This window comes from Microcaecilia unicolor, chromosome 3 (assembly GCF_901765095.1).
Source record: "Microcaecilia unicolor chromosome 3, aMicUni1.1, whole genome shotgun sequence".
Taxonomy (NCBI): domain Eukaryota; kingdom Metazoa; phylum Chordata; class Amphibia; order Gymnophiona; family Siphonopidae; genus Microcaecilia; species Microcaecilia unicolor.
In genome coordinates this window covers 426,838,145-426,859,460 of record NC_044033.1, presented here as the reverse complement: position 1 = coordinate 426,859,460, position 21,316 = coordinate 426,838,145, and the positions used below count along the sequence as shown (strand labels likewise).

The window sequence follows — 21,316 nt, the reverse complement described above, 5'->3', positions numbered from 1 at the left end:
GAAATACATGAGAAAGTATATCAGTGGTTAGACACAGACAATCTATTTAAATGGACAGGAGCCTCTAAAGCCTGCTTTAATCATTTTGAGTATCAGCCGGATAGTACTTTTATACATAAGACAACTTTGTCAGGTAAATAATGATTATCTAAAATCAAATAAGAAAAAAATACTTGCAATATCAATGACACAAAATATATTAACCAGAACATATGATTTGACTCTAGTATTAAGTGTTAATATACTAAGCTAACTAGTTAGATGTCAATACTACAGTAGTTTAAATATGACATGGAACAAATGGAAACCAGCTTTTTTGGAAACAGGAAATTATAAACATAGATCAATCTTCAAAAGTAGATGTCTACTTCTTCAACCTTTATCTATTTTTATATTGGTCAGTTATACTAAAAAGTATATATAAGCTGATTTTTTTGAATATTTATTGACTTTTTTATTTATTAATATAACTTATTAATATTTATTTTCCACAGGGTTTACACTCTTAATAGCCCACTAAAAATTGTCCCTTATGAACCTTAACAGAATACAAACTGCAAATATTTACTTATGAGACAGATTCAAATGGCAATTTTTGTAAGGTTTGGGTGCCTATTAGGATAAATGTGATCACTCTACACTTTTTATCAATGGCTTCAAACTAGGGCTGCTGACTTAATGCCCTGTTTACTAAGCCACGTTATAGGCTTGTTAACATTTTTAACATGTGTTAACTGTGTATGCACCTACAATATCCTTACAGGTGCGTACACGGTTAGCTCGTGCTAATTGTAGGTGCGTTACAAATGCGAGTACACCTTAGTAAACAGGGCCCTTAGCATGTTAATGATGCAATTATTTCCCTAAACATTTAACGTGCATAAAAAAATGTAATTGCGATTAACACGATTACCTGGTCTTCTGCTCCTATGCCAGACCTGCTGCTTCTCCACGTCTGAAAGTGGCTGCGGCATCAGCGTCAGCATGCTGCAGCTGGCTCTGTCTGATCCAGAACAAGAAGCTACATCAGAGCTTGATGTAACTTCCTGTTTCTGGGTCAGGCAGAGCCAGCAGCAGTACACACGTGCTGACGCCTCAGCCATTTTCAGACCCAAAGAAGCAGTGCGTCCGACGCTGCTGGCCCTGCTAGCAACCTGTGTCTTTGCTGGTGCTCCTCTACCTGTAGCGGGCTCCCTCCAATGCAGTGAGGTAAGTGCTCCCCCTCTCTTCACGCCTCAACATCCCTGCCTGGGATGGTACTTGGATCCCCTTAGCTTCTGTTCTCTGTGGTTAGTTGTAGCATTTGGGGTCTGTTTAGAGGAGGGGGGTGGGAATGCAATGTGCCTGTTCTCTAGGTTTAGTTGTATCATTTGGGATTTATTCTGAGGTGGGGGTGGGGGAGTGAGTGCAATGGGTCTGTTGTCTAGGGCTAATTGTAGTATCTGGGATCTATTCTAAGGGGGGAGAGTACAATGTATCTGGTTCTTTGGGTTTAGGGATATTGTTAATGTTTGAAACTACAAATAAACAAGTTGTTTATGCTTGATTTTATGTTTGTCACATTTTCTTCAAAAATATCTTACATATTAATCATGATTAATCGCTTATAAACAACACAATTAAAATTTTTAATCTTCCTGTAGCCCTACTTCAAAACATCTAACACTGGGCATCCAAGACCTCATAGGTACTGTTTTTTTTCCATGAATCTTACCTGTCTAGCATAGCTTTCAATCTCTTCTGCTCTGTTCCAGTACCAGTTGGTCACCAAATCTACTGTAAGTTTAGCAGCCCTGTATTTCATTAATTCAGGTTGTTCTTCATACAAAAATTCAGCTTCATCTCGAGGACTCTGTTCAATAGTTGATCTAAGGTATTCACAAAAAATCATGAACTGAAAACAACAAAAATACTTGAAACTAACAATACAATACCATCTCATACAAAGACCTCAACAATGTCTGCAACATCATTGTATGCCAATGAATTTTCTACTAATGGTCATCCACTAACAAAACCGGATCAAAAGAATATGGTAGGGGAAATGGCACTTCCAATGACGCAAAGGAGTAAGACAGTCTTCCAGCACTGGTGTTCTGCCCCCCTACATGGTCTGTTCCCCCAACCACTAGCAAAATATATATATACAAAATGGATTCTATTTGGTGTTTTTTGTTATTAGATAGAAATGCAGAATTATCTTTGGAGGTGAAGGACAATGGCAATCAGATTGTCTACTACACTACACCCCCACTGTAACTCCAGCCCTTGCCACCAGCTACAGAAGTCAATCATAGCATCCTTCCTGTACTCCTCCTGTTAGGGCCTGCTCATTTGGATGGGTAGACTAAACAGACAGTATGATCTTTTACTGCCATCTTATTCTCTGTCTCCACATTTACATTTGAAACTTCCAATTGAAGATGATGCAATTGGCCACTCCCTGTTCTACAGCCCATTCATTAGGTTCTAACTCTAACTAAGCACATCCAAATTCCCCTTCTGCACAGCCAGGAAGATTTAACAGGTGATCGCCCAACTCCCAGATTTTAATCCCTTTTTGAACAGGAAGAACAAGCTGATTCCTCCCTTCTTATTCACGTACAGTATGCCTACTTGAAGAAATCAACCACTTTCTTTCTGAGAGCAATAGCCATAACTACAAAGAGAGCTGATCTCAGTTTAACTAAATTTACCTAGAACGACCTTTCCTTTTTTAACCACCTGCCCTGTGTGTGGAAGAGGAGGATGTGCTTCACCTATTCTGATTTTGAAGCATCCAATCTTAAAACTGCTCATGATGTGGGAGCTGAAAATGAACCTGCAAACAACAACTTTCACTTTCACCACAAGTGTTGAAGACATCTAATTTGTTGTAGTGATGTCAGCTGACAGAGGCTGTGTTAACTGGTCTCACTGGAATTTAACACTCCATTGAGTTCTGTGCACATAAGTGCAGAAACGTTGACAACTATCTTTGCCATATCACCCAGCAGAATTAGGAGTGACTGAACAGGCAAAGTTTTTTGTGACAGCAAACAGTCCACCATCTGTCAAATCTTAAGAACTCTCTCTTGAGAACAAAAGACCTTAACTTGCTGAATATCTCTCTGTGCCCCCACAAGGAGGGTACTCTGTGATGTAACCACGTTGGGTTTTTTTTTTTTAAAGGATAACAAAACTTAGGGAAACTATTTACATTTATTCAACCCCCCAACAGCTTCCCCCTCCAGAGACAATCCATACTTAGAGAGGCTTATCATAAGATGACTTAATGTTCTCAGTTTTACATCATTTGTTCTGCCTGCTGTTTTTCAAAAGACATTTTTGTTATTCCTTCTTAAACTGCTGGGCTATTTTTTAATTGCTTTTATTAAAGCTACCAATTCCTCCCCCACTTCTATATGCCAGACCACCATGGGCATAACACTGATGTCTTTGTTGACAAAGGATAAAGCTACATCAGTAAGCATTCACTGATATCATTCTAATGCAACTGAGAACTGTGCACAGATTTCTGTGCCACAGTACCTGGCAGATTTCATCAAGGCCAGAGACAGGATGCTTGGTTCAATGAACCCTTGGTCTGGCCCATCATAGAATATCTTATGATCTGACGTTTATTACTGCCAAAATTGCTATCATAAAGCCTCCTTCATAGCTTCTGCTTTATATTTAATATTATTTGAAAAATCTGCCTGGCCTTCTTGAATGCTATTGAGCACAAATGCCTTCCCCCTATTCAAATGCATTAAATCAACATTGATTTTACTATATCCTCGATCATATTTCAAATGCAGCTTGAGACAAGGGCCATTTTATGAACCTTACTAAGGGCATAAGACGACTTGAGTCTAACTAAGGAGACAAGACTACTTGAAGCTCTCCAGAGGAAGACAATCAAAACAATATCAGGATTATGCCATTGAAACCTATGAGTAAAGACTTGAATACATGAATATGTATACCCTAGAGGAAAGAAGGGATAGAGGAAATGATACAGAAGTTTAAATACTTGAAAGGTATTAATCTACATATAAATATTTTCCAGAGATAGAGAAGCAGTAAAACTAGATTACATATTTTGAGGTTGTGGGGTGGTAGACGTAGAGGAGTAAATGTTAGGAAATACTTAATCACAGAGAGGGTAGTAGATGCCTGGAATGCCCTCCTAGTCGAGACAAAAACAGTGACAGAATTCCATGGGATAGACACAAAGGATACCCAAATAAAAAGAGGACAGTATTAAAACAATATATCAACAGCTATAAGCTTATTTATGATGCACAGGAGTGATGCTTAAATGGCAGCTCCAGCAATGGGGGAGTGAAGTCAATGCCAGACGGACCTCTACAGCCTGTGTCCCATATAGCAAAACAGATCAGAATGGGCTTTGACAGCAATTCCAGCAGTGAGAAAGAGAGGCTGGTGGACTTCTACTGTCTGTGTCCTGTATATGACAAGACAGATCAGGATGAGCTAGAGTGGGTTTCCACACCAACTCCAGTAACTGGGAATTAGAGCCCATAAAATGGCAAAGACAGATCAGGAGCAAGTATGTGTATTGTAAACCACATTCATATATCATGTGCGTGTGGGTCTGGTATATCTCAATGGTGAGAGGAAGGCATTGTATAGTGGAATTTAGCACGTAAAATGTTGTAATAATATTATTGGATTGTACTTTGATAATGAATGTGACTGTTGAGCAGACTGGATGGACCATGCAGGTCTTTATCTGCTGTCCTTTACTACGGTACTATGTCATTATGATTATGTAACTCACAACTTAACATACTAGCCCAATATCAGGGTTTAATCAAAATTCCTTGAGTATTAGCTGTGAATAATGACAATAATTATGAAATAAAAGAGTGAAAGATCAGTATGTGGAAAGGCTTCTATTATAAGAGATTTTATAGGGGATTCTAATTCAGGCCTTATTTTTTATTGCTGAAACCTGGATTCCTGATGCTAATTCACCACATATTTTGTCTATTTGTTCACCAGGATATAAAGCAATTAATTGTCCTAGGCAAGATAAGGAGGGTGGGGGGACTTGCTTTAGTTTTTTAAGGCTGTTTATAATATAAGATTTGTGATGAAGCTTTAGAGTTAATGATATGCCAATTTATGGGTTGGCCTAAAAATGGGTCTTTAGGTTTAATCTTAGTGTATAGACCTAAGAATTGGCATCTTGCTCAACAAAAGTTGTTTGAAACTATCACATTTTGAAGCTACAATGTAGTAAATTTAAAACGAATCGGAGAAAACATTTCTTCACTCAACATGTAATTAACCTCTGGAATTCGTTGCCGAAGAATGTGGTAAAGGCTGTTAACTTAGCGGAGTTTTAAAAAGGTTTGGACGGCTTCCTAAAGGAAAAGTTCATAGACCATTATTAAATGGACTTGGGGAAAATCCACTATTTCTGGGATAAGCAGTATAAAATGTTTTGTACTTTTTTGGGGATCTTGCCAGGTGTTTGTGACCTGGATTGGCCACTGTTAGAAACAGGATGCTAGGCTTGATGGACCTTTGGTGTTTCCCAATATGGCAATACTTATGTACAATATTCTACATTTTTTTACTAGTCTGATCTTAATCTACAGTTAGAAAGTTAGAAAATATTACTGAAACTAATGTTTCTCAGTGCATCCAGTTTTTGGATTCTTTACATTTTAATTTAGGCCCGATTCTTTTTACATATGAGAAAGGTCATCAATTGGATTTTATTGCATACTCAGGAATCTCTCTAAATGTTCTAGTTAGTCATCAGAGCTAGGCACCTTTGATATGGTCAGATCATTTTTATCTTATATTTTATCATAAAACAGTTGTGACAGCTACTGTGAATTTAAAACAGACTTCAATTAGGTTGTAGAGAAAAAGGATTGAGCAGATTTTTTCTGGAAGTCAGTTATTACTAAATTGGAGATAAATCCAAAGATAGAAAAAAAAGATTATTAATCCATGGTTTAATGAATCTTTAACCCCTTAAGAACAGAATATGTAGAAAACTTGAGCAAAAATGGAGGAGGCATTGGGAACATCAAGCTCTAATTAATTGGAAGAAGGAAAGTAGGGAATATAAATTATAAGTTAGTTTAGCCAAAAAATAATTTTATAACCATGAAATTGAACATTCTGACAACTCTTCTAAAATGTTTAAAATGTTTGATAGTATGATTAATACAGATAAGCTGTTTATGATTCCAGAACAGTTACAACCCAGTGCTAAAGAACAATTAGCACAGTTTTTTCAAACTAAAGTCAACAACATTAGATTATCTTTTTCAAGAGGTAAAACTACAAAAGGTACTAATGTCCCTGGAGGAAAACAGAATAAATGTTATTCCTTGGGATAAACTTTGGGATGTTTGGGTTAATATCTTCACATACAGTTCAGAAAATGTTGTCTAGACTTAGTACGAAGTCTTATTCCTTGGATGTATGTCCTTATAAGTTCCTAAGAATATTCTTTACTGACTTACTGAGGGGTCCTTTTCCTAAGGTGTGCCGAAAAGTGGCCTGCGCTGGTGTAGACACGTGTATTGGACACGCACAGGTTCATTTTTCAGCGCACCTGCAAAAAAGGCCTTTGGGGGGGGGGGGGGGGAGGCTGAAAATGGATGTGCGTAAAAATGAAAATTGGTGCATGTCCATTTTGGGCCTGAGACCTTACCAGTAAGGTCTCGCGCGTTAACCGAGCGGTAATCACCACGTAGAGTACTCTGCTGATTACCACCCGTTTAGTGCCACATGGTAGAAAATATAAAATATTTCTGGACGCGAATATCAGACATGCGTAAAAAATGGAATTACTGCCTGGGGCTCATGGTAACTGGGCAGTAGTTCCAAACTGACGCGCGTTGAACGCACATAGGCGCCTACACGCCTTACTAAAAGGGCTCCTGAGTTTGTAAACTCTATAATCTGGTCGCTATTTAGAGAATTTATCAGATATTGTAGTAACTTTACCTAAATCTTTTGATGCTAATCTAAACATGGTGGAAAATTAGCTGGATGGCTAAATTGTTTGATTTTTTAGTAAATGAACAACTTCAAACCTTTGTGGAAACTCACAATATATTTCATCGAAATCAACATGGCTTTAGACCAAGGCACAGCACAGAGATTTTGCTTTTGGTTCTCACGTCCAAGGTTAAACAGTTCCTAAGTAAGGGTCAACAGGCTGTATTATTGCAGATTTCTATGCAATAAATCATTCTCTGCTCTTGCTTAAATGGGGAGATCTAGGGATAGCTAGGACCGTATTGAGTTTTGAACAATTTCTGAGAACTAAAGATTACTGTGTAAAGGGAAAGAATAGTATTCTCTTCATATTTGAACCCTTGTTACGGGGTGCCACAGGGCTCCCTGCTTTCTCTCTTCTTGTTTAATATATATTTAAGTACCTTTTCATCAGCTATTGGAATCACAGATCTAGCTTATGCTAATAAAATTTTTTTTTTTTTTTTACTGTGTCCTGCTTTGGAAACTTTTGAAGATACCTTAACTTCTCTGAGGCAATATATTTATTCTATAGATAAATGGACATCTGATCATTGCTTGAAATTAAATAAAGAAAAGACAAACATTTTATGGTTCAAGGATTTGGGGAAATTGCTGTGTAGGGAGTTATTACTAAATACAGGTGAAAAATTAACAATAGACAATCAAAGTGCTAGGGATTGTACTGGATTCAAATCTATTACAAAACAAATTAATGCACATAGAGGCCCTTTTCCTAAGCTGTGTAGGCGCCTATGCGTATCCTACATGCATCAATTTTGAGCTACCGCGTGGCTTCAGCAGTAATTTAATTTTTTATGTGTGTCCAGTACATGCGCCAAAAAATATTTTTTATTTTCTGGCGCACGGCTCTAACCAGGCAATAACTGGCATTGTACACATGTTGACCATTACCGCCTGGGTAACACGTGAGACCTCAATGGGTGTCAGTAAGGTCTCAGAACCAAAATGAATGTGCGCCAATTTTTATTTTGACGCACATCCATTGTAGGCAAAAAAAGGCCTTTTTTGCAGGTGCGCTGAAAAATTGATCTGTGCACGTCCAGAACACGCACCTACACTAGTGCAGGCCATTTTTCAGCGCACCTTAGTAAATGGACCCCTTAGTAAGAAATGTTTCTTTAGGCTTAGGCAATTTTAGAGCAATTAGGTCTTCACTTTATCCACGTAACTTTAGGATTTTAGTTCAAGCAGTTTTACTGCCATAGTTGGACTGTTGTAATGCCCTATATAGTGGTATTTTGATCAAGCTGTTGAAACAACTGCGGCCGTTATAGAATAAGACTGCGAGGCTGATATATGGTAAAGGTTGGTTTAACTCTCACTCCACTTATGAAGAACCTCCACTGGCTGCCTATTCAACAGTGGGTCAGATTCAAAATAGAATGCTTAGGGTCCCTTTTACTAAGCTGCTTAAGGGCCTATGTGTGTACAGTGTGCATAACATTGGCACTACTGCCCAGCCGGTGTGTGAGTCAGGCAGTAATTCCGAATTTGGCACAAGCCAAATCCCGCAGTAGAAAATAATTTTCTACTACGGGCTGCTTACCCAGCAGTAAACAGCAGTTGGCACGCGCTACATGCTTACCACGCGGGTAGCGCGTGAGACCTTACTACTAGGTCAGTGGGTAGCGGTAAGGTCTCAGGCCAAAAATGAACGCATGCTGGTTTCAATTTTAGTACACATCCATTTTCTGGCCCCTTAAAAAAAGGCCCTTTTCCCTAGACGTGGTAAAAAATAGCCCAGCATGCACCCAAAAGATGCGCGCACACATCCGCAGGCCACTTTTTACAGCGGCTTAGTACAAGGACTCCTCAGTTTTTAAATCAATTTATGGTTTGAATTCTGAAGATGTATTAGACTCACTGACATTCCTCTGTCAGGGAGCAGCAATTGTTTTCTTCTTACAGTACAAGTGGGAAACCCTACTTTTAAAACTATACGCTTCAGATCTATTCACGAGAGCTCTTTTCTATTTCAGGCTCTTAAAACTTGGAACAAGCTTCCATAGGAGATTAAAGTTTTACCATCTTACTTATTTTTTTTTTTTTAGAAAAGCTTTGAAGTCATTTCTGTTCGAACAATGATTAATAGTTAAGGATTGTTCTTGATGAACTTTATGGACTATTTTATAATACAATGTATATTTGTTATTATGCACTTCCCTCAATTAAGTAGGTTACCTCTTTTGTTAACTGCTTTGAAACCTTCGGGAGTACTGGCAGTATATAAAACATAGATGGAAATAGAAATAGCTGCATTTTAGAAAACCTAGAGGGTAGGTTTTACCATGGGGTTGGTCAAAATAATCAAAGCTGAAATATAGAGATAGTTTTCCATTGATTACTGCCCCCACAAAAAAAGAACCAGCACACCATTTCCACTTGCTTTTTCTACAAATGCATGGTTTTATTTATTCTAGAACCCCACGGATAAACATACACAGATTGATTTCCCTGTCCTTGTTTTATTACATATAATGGAAAGAAATATATTTTTCATGATCACCCTCAACTGGAATCCTTTCTTCTAGAAAAAGAAAAATGATAGAGGTGATAATTAGGCTTAAAAATTTTGGATCTATATCATGGATTGTGTATCCTGATTTCCTGTACTCATTTATCTGTTGATTTTCTTCTCTGTTATCCTCATTAATGTGGACTAGTAATTTCTAGTTTTCTTTTTCTAAACTTGCAAGAAGAAATAAGAAATTATTAAAATTAGATAGATAGATAGATACACACATACACATACACACACACTCAGTGCAATCCGCTTAAGTGCAAGGGTCTGCGACCAAAGAAATACCTGCAGTTAACCAAAGCGTGTACTTAACCGTTGTGACCCAAAGAAGCTTGACTCTGATAAACATATGTACAGTACTGTTTATTATACGTACAGTATACAGCAGGGGCGTAGCCAGACAACAGATTTTGGGTGGGCCTAGGGAAGAAGTGGGTGGGCACCAAATGTTCTTCCCCCCTCCCCCCACCACCACCAAAAAAATCTCTCAGCTGGCAGGAAAATGCTTCTTTCCACCTTGGCACTCTGCAGCAGGCATGCACTGAAAACTGAGCATGCGCAGGTGCCAGTATTGTGGAGAGTAGAATTTTGTTACTATCAGGGGAGAGTCTTCAGCTGGCAGAGCTTGGGATCTCCACCAGCTACCGCTAAACATGTGCTACTGTTGGGTGGGCCTGAGCCCTAAGTAGGTGGGCCCTGGCCCACCTGTGGCTACGCCACTGGTATATAGTCTCCATTAACTGATGTTAGGCTTACTTAAAGTAATCAGTCATAGTCTTCTGTACACTATTGTGTCTGTGAGTTCCATAGACTACGTCTGCCAAACGGTAAAAACTGTCATAGCACTGACATCCAGTGGCCTCCAGATAGGCCCGCCCAGTGTTGAGACTCTCCAGCACTCTTGCAAAAGTGACAGGTTGTTGAATTTCGTCAGCATGTGCCTCGCAGCTCATTTAATCATCTGTTTCATCATCAGCCGTTGCCTGCTTGTAGGCACATATCTCGACATCAGTGCTGTCGTCAGCTGTTTGTAGATCATAATCAACAGCTACGTAGTGATGAAACTACTCTTCAGTAACACCGGCTGGGATGTCAATAGCCTGTTCATCTGATGCATTTGCAACAGCTGCATCTGTTTTGTCCCTCTCCACATCCTTAACAAAGCTTGCCCACTTGTAACAGTTCACAAAGATTGCCTGTGTAAAATGATTCCAGGCTTCTTTCTGCATATGTAGGGAATCCAACAGTGATAGATTACGAGCCAGTTCAACAGCACGTTTATCCTTGCCAGTCTGGTCATCCATAACGCTCATCAGACGACGTAGCACAAGAGCCTGATAATGTTGTTGGAAATTGGCTATTATGCCCTGATCCATAGGTTGGATCAGAGAGGTAATGTTTGGTGGCAGGAAGACCACCTTGACGTTAGACAGCCTGACATCATCACTGTGTACAGCACAATTATCACAAAGCAACAAAATCTGACGCTTTTGTGCCCGCATTCTAGTGTCTAACTTCTTTAGAAATTGCTTCCAAATTTCCCCAGTCATCCGTGAATTTGTGTTAGCCTCGTATGACACAGGAAGTCGCTTAACATTCTTGAAGCAACCAACTTCTCGCTCCCATATTTCTCGCTACCATCCATATTGCAGCAAAGGAGGATCGTCAGTTGGTCCTTCGACGTTTTACTTCCTGTAGGTTTGGATTGTTTGAATGCAAGTGTTCCATCAGGAATCACTCACCAGTAGAGACGGTTTTCGTCAGCATTGAAAATGTGACGAGGTGGAAACTCATTCAAGATGGTAGGAAGAACTGAAACAACCCAATTTTCAGCACCAAAGTCATCAGTGTCTTGTTTTTCACCATGCTGTTTCTTGAATTTTATGTTGTTCCTCTCCTTCCATCTTTCCAATCATCCAACAGTGGCTTTGAATTCAGTTAGTCCAAGACTTTCAGCTTGCTGATTAGCTTCCTCCATAAGCAGCGGACCACTGACAGGAAACTGTCTGCTCCTGACTTGAGAAAACCACCAAAGAGCATCTTCTACATCCTCAGCTTTTCCTGCCCGCTTACGTTTCCTGTATGGATTTGTATTGTTTTGCCAGTCTTCCAGAAGCTGATCTTTCTGCTTCAAGATACATAAAATTTGACAGATTGACACCATATTCTTTAGCAATAGATGCTTGACTTTGTTTGTTTTTTAATTTTTTAAGAACTTCTATTAGTTCAGCCAGTGTTAAAGTCTTACAGTTGCGTGACGGCAATGACGACGACGACGACGACGACGACTCCAGTGTACACTCTAACAACTTTCTTTCGCTTATTCTGCCTGTGGCACTTCAACAGTGAGATTTCAAATTTATCGCCCCTTTGTCACTTACCAATCAGCTTCCATATTCCATGCATGCGCTTATGTGGAGTCTTTCCTGCAGAGGAGCGGACTTAAACCATGCATATAAGCGAATCTTGCACTTATCAGTGGTGCACTAAACCAAAGTTTGTCCCTATATATATATTTATATATATATAATTTTAATAATTTCTTATTTCTTCTTCCAAGTTTACAAAAAGAAAACGGGAAATAACTACATATATAGTAAATGACCTGAGTAGGTAGAACAACATTTAAAGCCTCAGAACACAAGATTTGCTATACTGGGTCACACCAAAGAGCCATCAAGCCAAGTATATTGTTTCCAACTGTGGCCAATCCAAATTAAATGTACCTGGCAGGATCCCAAAAGAGAAAGATTCCATGCTGCTTCTCCTTCGAATGAGCAGTGGATTTTATCATGCTGTTTATCATAAAGATAAGCAGTGAATTTTCCCAAGTCCATCATAGTAACGGTTTATAAATTTTTCCTTCAGGAATTTATCCAAATCCCTTTAAACCCACTTATACGAACAGCTTTCACCACACCTTCCGACAATAAACTGAAAAGCAGGCACAAAAGCAGGTGCTCGGAAACCATACCTCTTACATCTATGCAATATACCCCTAGGGGTTCAAAGGAGTGGAGAAAGGGCAGAGTGGAAGTTGGAGTGGCCCTTGTGTGACTAATTTTGATATGAGTTGGATGTTTATTATGTATTTTTGTTGCAGAAAACTTTACCATAACACAGAATTGCAAAACATGATGTCATTTCGGGAGATTGTCTGATACTTGCAGCAGTTGGATACTAAGATAAGTGAAGAATGAAAACGTTTACAAAGTTATTTGATAAATATAAGGAAGAATTTCATTTAAAAGTCAAAAAATTATATATTAAAATAGAAAAGTAAAAAAGTGGAACAGATTGATAACGACTTATAGTGGCAGCTTTTAGACTACTATCACAAGCATACCCTCTTGATGATCTGACTAATATAAATTATGAATTAAGGGATGGTCAATTTTGTATTTTATAAAACATGCACATATGTGCATAAAATTATTCATACCTCTGAACAGGTATAACTTTGTGTACAAGCATTTGGAGAGGCAATTTTATACAAGTATATGTATCCTTATGTTGTCTTTACAAACACATGTGCCTAAGGGGTCCTTTCACTAAGCTGCAGTAAAAGGAGCACTGTGCTAGTAGCAGCGGCCATCTTTGCTGCTCGCTGACGCCCTTTTTACCACAGTAGGTAAAAAGGCCGAAAAAAGAAATGGCCATGCAGTAAGATTTCACCTACCACATGGCCACTGAGGTGGCGGTAAGGGCTCCCGCCCAAACCCGGCGGTAACCGGCCAGCTCAGGGCGCTGCCTAAATACTGCCAAGTAAACCCTTGTAGAAATATTAGCGCCAGAAATGCCAGACGCTAGGGGTGGAACTACGGCCAGTGTCCGCATGATGCTGGCGGTAGTTCCAGTTTACCACTGCTTTGTATGGGGTATCTAGATGACTTGAACATCTAGATACCCCATTATAAAATTGCCTTCTTAAAGACTACAGCAGCTTCTCACTTCTAAAAAGAACTCATTTATCATCTTTACCCTCTCATAATTATTTACACCCTACAAATGCCTAGTCTGTTCTATTATTTCTGAAATGTAGGACTATAGACTAATAATATGACTACAAACCAAAACAAGAAATCCATCTAGGAATTCTATATTTGAGCACAAGCCTGCGTGCAAATGGCCTTTTGTAATGAACAGTCCCAGAAATCAAAAAGGCAAACCGGTTGACAAATGCCAGCCGGCAGGAGAACAGCAGACCAATGAAATAAAATAGTACAAAGAAAAATTATTAATGTAGCAACAACACTTGAAAGGTTAAAAACATGCCCAGTTTGGCTATGTTTTGCCCTCCCCAGGGCTACATCAGGGGCAAATGGGGCCAGACACGTGTGGAACACAGCTAAACCAATCTGATAATAAAAGCAACTCTCTCCCTCATTCTTAGGTTTTGGTTTGCTCTTCTCCTGCCAATTTCCAATGAACAGGACACAGTCTATAGACCCACTTGCAGTCTTGTTCTTCACACCAGTCCTTGTCTCGATGTTTCTGTTCATTCCAAGGGACAATCACCAGCTTACCAGCTTCAGGACTACAACAAAAAACAAAAAGTTTGTTAACTAATTTAATAAATATAATTCTGAGGCATATAAATGTGCTTCTAAAAGCTTATCAGTGTGTACTTATCATCAAACATTTAGCAACCTCAATATAAGACAGAGTTAAAAATTACCATTAGATCTTTTTTATTGAAAGTTCTTCCAAGTGCACAGATTTAGGGCCCTGCTTACTAAGTTGTGCTATAGGTGCACTAATGTATTTAGCATGTGCTAACATTAGAGACACCCATATGGGTGTCTCTAGCATTAGCGTGCTAATTTTTAGTGTGCGCTAAAAATGCTAGCACACCTTAATAAAAAGGGCCCTTAGAGAGTGAGCTACAGTTAAAATGAATTATAAATCAAAAGTACATTATAGATGTTTTATTGCGTATTAGGTTCATTAAAAGAATCAAGAGGTGCCCAGGTTTTTAATACTGATGGAACATTGTGAAATTTCGAAGCTATAGCAGCTTTATATTTCCTAATAACAGACAGCTCCACCATTAAGAGTTATTTAGCTTGGAGTTGTCTTTCCTGTTGCATACAATAAGATTGTAGTTAACATTAGCATTATATTACAAAGTTTGGAGAAGGAGTCTGGTATCATAATGTTGGAATTAGAAGATCTTGAAATCACAATTTTATATGTAACGGGAACATCGCTAGGTAGATTGAGAATTAGTATGATTTTAATTCAAAATATACTCCCAGTAAGAGCAGATGTTTTTACAGTTGATTAATAGATGTAACAATGTACTCTGTTCACTGGAACAGGACTAGCAGAGGTTAAAGTTGTCATTTCTCTTTAATTTTTGAAATTTATTTGAATTCCACTATGCTTTGTGCAAAATTAAGTAAGATGATTTTGTTGTTGTGAAATACATAATTGGCCTTATTCTATAAAAGTTATGATCCTAAATTACAAGCATAATCTATTTTGGAGCATAAAGTATGCTCCTAATTTATGCAGAGCATAAATTTTAGGAGTGTAAATTTAGGCGTATAACCTTTACAGAATAAGACTCAATAGCTCTAGTAATTTTAGTCCAGCATGTTGACCAATCAAATTCAGTTGAATTAATATCTAATTCTTTTGTCCTGTAGGATTCTGTCTGTATATCCCAATTGCTGATTGAATCTTCTTGACGTTTTTTGTATAATCTCAATGTTTTTTTTTATTACCCAATATAGTAGACTGGCAAAAATGATCAAACTCAGAAGAAGAAGTGAAAAGTGCTTTAGAGACTTTGAAGTTAGAGATATAGGGCCCTGTTTACTAAGCTGCGCTATAGGCAAACTACGTTTTCAGCGTGCACTAATGCTAGGAATATGGGTGTCTCCAGCATTAGCGCACACTAATTTTTAGCGAGCACTAAAAAGTTACAGCGCCTACAGCGTGGCTTAGTAAACAGGGCCCATAGTTAGTAATTTGCTTCCATATATGAGAAGGAATGGAGGAAACACCATGTAAAAAGCTATTGCAAAAAAACAGCAAAATAAATATTTGTACTAAAATGGAAGTATAGAATAAAATAGTGCTAAAAGAAAAATAAGGCATTAAATAGAAATAAAATTTACTTACATTTTAATTTCAGCATAAAAATAGGCACCTGATAAAGGGAGACCCTCAAACAAAGCCTTTGTTTTCAAATCTCCTTCCCACTCCCCCGATGGAACAGTACTACTTATTGAGTACTGAGTAAGCATCAGCCAGCCTCATCTTTCCACCGCTTTCATCTTGCAAAATGGTGGCAGGTCTGCTGATTTCTGATAAACTAACCCCATGACTTTGACATCAGTTGAACTGCCACCATTTTCCCCAAGAAGAAGGTGGTGCAAAGAGCAGAACAGTTGCTTTTGTGAAAGGTATAGCCCTCACAAGAATTTAATGTGTCTACCACAGGGGTTATCTGACCACAACTGCACCACAGAGCAAAGCCATCAGCTGTCATCAGTCAAAAATGAAGACTTTTGAGTATGTAAAGTATCTAAGTCATGCACTGACTCAATTAACATGATGACAAGAGGATTTTCCCCACACCCCCACCAGGATATATGAGGCTAACGTAATCCCATTTATCTGGCCAATATTTATCCAGAGAATTATCAGTCCCTGAAGGTCATGACTGATAAGAGATTGCATATAAAGCCATGAGAGGACTCAACTTAGTGCTGTTTCTATGAACCATCTCTGAGTTGCACTTCCTGTTGAGGACCAGAACCAGCTACTATCACAAGGCATTTCCAAGTCATATGAGCTGTGATCACACAAGGAATTCAATTAGTTTTATCAGGACTGGAAGTGTGTGTTTAAATCAAAGATATTGTGATTACCCAGTTCTAGATATTAGTGTAGGATTGGTACAGAAGTACTGGAAACTTTCCTGTTTTATACTTTTATTTTGACTTGCCAAGTAAATAACTCCGAAATCTATTTTGGGCGGGTCAAGCCCCTGAACTTGATTTCTCATTATCTTATCTTTGTACATCTCACCGTGAGAGCTCCCCATGCTTCCCTGGGGACCATTTATATCAAATGCCCCTCCCCACTCCCCACAAAAAAAATATTTTCTGTGGTTATAGACAAAAAGGTTTACATATTTTGTACCTGGGGCAACAAAGTCACAAGGAGCTGCAGTAGGAACTGAACCTGGTTCGCCAGGTTCTCAGGCCACTGCACTAACCATTTGGCTACTCCTTCACTCTATTTGTCCATTAGGGGAAGGGGAGCTAGAGAATTGGGGGCTCTGGCTCATGGGTGCCCTGGGATCAGCAGGCCCCCAATTTGAGAATCCTATCTCTAGGTACCTCTATGCTTGGAGGTGAAAGAGAATGGTTCAAATCTCACTACTGCTCACTGTGAACTTGAATAAGTAACTTAACCTTTCATTGCTTCAGGTACAAACTTAGATTGTAAGTACTCACCTAGAACTACTGAGAAAGGCATAAGCTAAACCAAATTAAATGTTGATTTTTCTTTAGAACATCTCACTGACTTTAACTGAAGTCAATGGGAACTTTAATTCTTCAGGTAAAATAAAAACCTTTGGAGGTGATAAGATTGAAGTCTCACCACTAATTTAAAAACTATGCTAATTTTAGTGTACTTTGCTACATTATAAGTAATTCCATACACAGCTTATCATCAAAATATATGCAAATTACACAAACATTAATGCAGTAATATATTTCCATTTTAGTGCCGATTCTTTTGAGTGCTACAATACTTACTATATAGGAAGCAACTGTAGCACACACAAAATCAATACTAAACAGATGGAAACTGCTGTGCTGAGAAAACTGCATATTACTATATTAAGGCCTGAGTGAGTTAAGATAGCTTTTAATTTTCTTAAGAAATGATTTATCGTAACTGTAAAACAATATCCCCACGTAGAAATATTTCACAGCTACTTCAAAATAATCATCAACACAATGGAGATTTTTTGTATGTACATGGATATAAAAAAATTATATATATAGTACTACAACTACTTATTTCTATAGCACTACTAGACGTACGCAGTGCTGCACACTGGACATAAAGAGACAGTGCCTGCTCGACAGAGCTTACAATCTAATTAGGGCAGACAAACAGGATAAATAAGAGATAAGGGAATTACTAAGGTGGGAATGATAAAACATGGGTACTGAACAAGTGAGTAAGGATTAGGAGTTAAAAGCAGCATCAAAAAGGCACATGGGGTATTTCCTGCTCGGTGTATAACTATGTATAAGTGTGTATGTGTATGTGTGTGTGCGTGTGTGCTGGCAGGGATCCCCAAGTCCAGCCAGCAGAAGCCTTCTTGTGGCAATACCTGGTGCCACGCTACAGGCTCTGCTTTCCTGCTCTAGTGTGTATGCTCTGTTTTAGTGAAATTGAGCATCAAAGTGTAGGCTGAAATCCAGATAGACTACCAGTTCTCTGGTCACCCAGTCAAAGAAATCAATTGGATTCCTTCAGCATGATTTTCTTTTGGTAAATTACAAATATATAACTTGTCTGTAGTTTCTGTTCTTTAATTGATTTATTTGTAATATTATGGTACTGGACCATCAGAGGTGAACTTTCTTAGAGACTTACGTCTCAAGCTCATCATCACTCCAACTATCAATTTTCTTGTAATATGTAAAAAAAAAAATTAACAAAATTTTTAGTAATAAATATTCTCCTTAACTTCTTCATATACAAAAAATTCCAGTAATTATCTTCTCAGAGTTTTCTCAAGGATGTATTGTACCGACACATGTTTTGCTTATGCTGTTTCAAGGCAACCCCTATGAATTGAAGGTAAAACCTACAGGCCTTGTTTCCTTCAGCAGTGCCTCCATTATTTTACCAACCCCTGAACTGAGGCATACTAACTTGTAGTTTCCCACTTATTCTCTTTCACAATTTTTGAGCAGAGGGACTGCATCTGCTCATCTCGAATCCTGTGGAACTTCTCCCCTCTCCAAGGATTTATTGCCCATGTCTCTCCCATGGCCAACTACCTTTTGAGTTGCACACTATGAAATTTAGGTGCCCATGCTATAGAATAGGGGCATTGGGCAGATCAGAGTGTAAAGCAGTTACTCTCCTGTAGCAGGTGTTTTCCGAGGACAGCAGGCCAAGTACGGACGCTGACAAGTGAGATCAAGAACCTTCTCGTAGCATCTCACAACGTATGCACATGTGCCTTCCCACCCGATGCATGAGCATGAGTCCTTCAGATTAGCTAAAGAAGACAACGCCAAGGAGAGGTGGGTAGGCATGGCCTTGCTGAGTTTAAAGAGGGTCTGGACAGATTCCTGAAGGAAAAGACCATTGATCGTTATTACATTTTAGCGTTTTGCCAGGTTCTTGGGGCCTGGATTGGCCGCTGTCAGAAACAGAGTGCTGGGCTTGATGGACCTTTAGTCTTTTCCCAGCGTGGCAGTGCTTATAATACCTGGTCTGCTATCCTCAGAGAACATCTGCTACAGATGAGTAACTTTGCTTTCTCCAAGGCCAAAATGTGGATATACTGTTTACTAATACTGCCAGTACTACAGTATGGAACCAACTCGTGGATGCTTCGCCAATCAGACATCCAAAAACTGAAAACCTTCCAAACTCACTGTTTTGGGTTGATCCTTGGAATTACAAAGAAGGGCATAATCGAAAGGGGCACCCAAGTTTTGCTGAGGACATCCTCGCAAAACGTCCCAGCAAAGGGGTGGGGAAACCTGTATTACCTAAACAAGATGGACGTCCATCTTTCGTTTCGATAATACGGTCGGGGTCGCCCAAATCTTGACATTTAGGTTGTCCTTAGAGATAGTCATCCCTAGACTTGGTCGTTTCTGATTTTCAGCAATAATGGAAACTAATGGATAAGGACGCCCATCTCAGAAACGACCAAATGCAAGCCCTTTGGTCATGGGAGGAGCCAGCATTCGTAGTGCACTGGACCCCCTCAAATGCCAGGACACCAACCGGGCACCCTAGGGGGCACTGCAGTGGACTTCACAAATTGCTCCCAGGTATATAGCTCCCTTACCATGTGTGGTGAGCCCCACAAAACCAACCCAAAACCCACTACCCACAACTGTACACCACAACCATAGCCCTTACGGGTGAAGGGGGGAAACTAGATGTGGGTACAGTGGGTTTGTGGTGGGCTTTGGAGGACTCACATTTACCACCACAAATGTAACAGGTAGGGGGGGGATGGGCCTGGGTCCGCCTGCCTGAAGTGCACTGCACCCACTACAACTGCTCCAGGGACCTGCAAACTGCTGCGATGGACCCGAGTATGATATTTGAGGCTGGCATGACATATTTTTAAAGATGTTTTTTGAGAGTGGGAGGGGGGGTTAGTGACCACTGAGGGAGTAAGGGGAGATGATCCCCAATTATCTCCGGTGGTCATCTGGTCAGTTTGGGCACCTTTTTGTCCCTTGGTCGTAAGAAAAACAGGAACAGGTAAAGTCGTCCAAGTGCTCATCAGGGTCTCCCTTTTTTTTCCATTATGGATCGAGGACGCCCATGTGTTAGGCACGCCCAAGTCCCGCCTTCGCTACGCTTCCGACACACCCCTGGAAACTTTGGTCATCCCCGTGACGGAAAGCAGTTGGGGACGCCCAAAATCAGCTTTCGATTATGCTGAGTTAGGCGACCCTGTGAGAAGGATGCCCATCTTCCGATTTGTGTTGAAAGATGGGCGTCCTTCTCTTTCGAAAAACAAAAACGAAAATAAGCCTGAAAGAGACCAAGTGAGTGAGGAACAAAACCATTTCCCAGCAATACTGTGACCATCTCAACATAGCTGATGAAATCTAAAAATATTGCCTGAAATGGTATGGCTACATTTGTAGAATGGATCCATTATTATTTCCAAACATATTATGCCAGAGAGCACAGCCACCTGGATGCAAAGTTCAAAGAAGTGTGCCAAGAAAAACTTGGATAAAGCACATCAAAACCAACCTAGCTTATTGTAGACTAGATTCAGAAGCTGCTAACATTGCAGGAATTGATAAATCAAACTGGACTGACATTATATGGAGCACCCTGGTCCCTATAGCCCCAACAACAACATAAAGAATGTGTGATCATCCGCAAGCAGTTGAGTACTAAGGGACTTCAAGTTCAAAATAAGAACATAAGCTTGCCATACTAGGACAGACCAAAGGTCCATCAGGCTCAGTATCCTGTTTCCAACAGTGGCCAATCCAGGTTACAAGTACCTGGCAAGATCCCAAAACAATAAAACAGATTTCATGCTACTTCTCCTAGAAATAACCAGAAGATTTTCCCAAGCCCGTCTTAATAAAGACTTATGGACTTTTCTTTTAGGAAATTATCCAAACCTTCTTTACCCTGCTAACTGCTTTAACCACATTCTTTGGCAACAAATTTCAGAGTTCAAGATCATTCCACATTGCATTAGAATCCTTTAAAGCTATTGTATATCAGAAAATAATCACTAGTAAAATCTGTTTATGTTAACAATTTTTAAATGATCAGGTTTAGAAAACTCCTTTCCAAATTTGTTAGGGTGATTTAACATTTTGGGATAAATATGGGTTACAAAGTTAATTAAGAAAAGTTCATCTTGGTTCCACTGAATATGTAATCATATTACTATAACAGGGGGAGAGAATAGCAGTGATAAGTTTATGTACATATTATTTTAAACGGGGATCTTGGGGCAATAATAAAAAGGAACATGGAATCTCTTATTCC

At 39.2% G+C, this 21,316-nt stretch overlaps 1 protein-coding gene across 1 annotated transcript in view; it reads right to left on the bottom strand.

The window, feature by feature from the left end:
• The window catches only part of NBAS (NBAS subunit of NRZ tethering complex), an 892,343-nt gene that overhangs the window by 630,735 nt on the left and 240,292 nt on the right, over positions 1-21,316 (bottom strand). Inside the window, exons 22-23 of the mRNA XM_030198850.1 lie at positions 14,013-14,096; positions 1,715-1,868 (exon numbers count right to left, since the gene is read on the bottom strand). Of these exons, the coding sequence (XP_030054710.1) occupies positions 1,715-1,868; positions 14,013-14,096 (238 nt within the window). The remainder of the gene's footprint in view (positions 1-1,714; positions 1,869-14,012; positions 14,097-21,316) is intronic.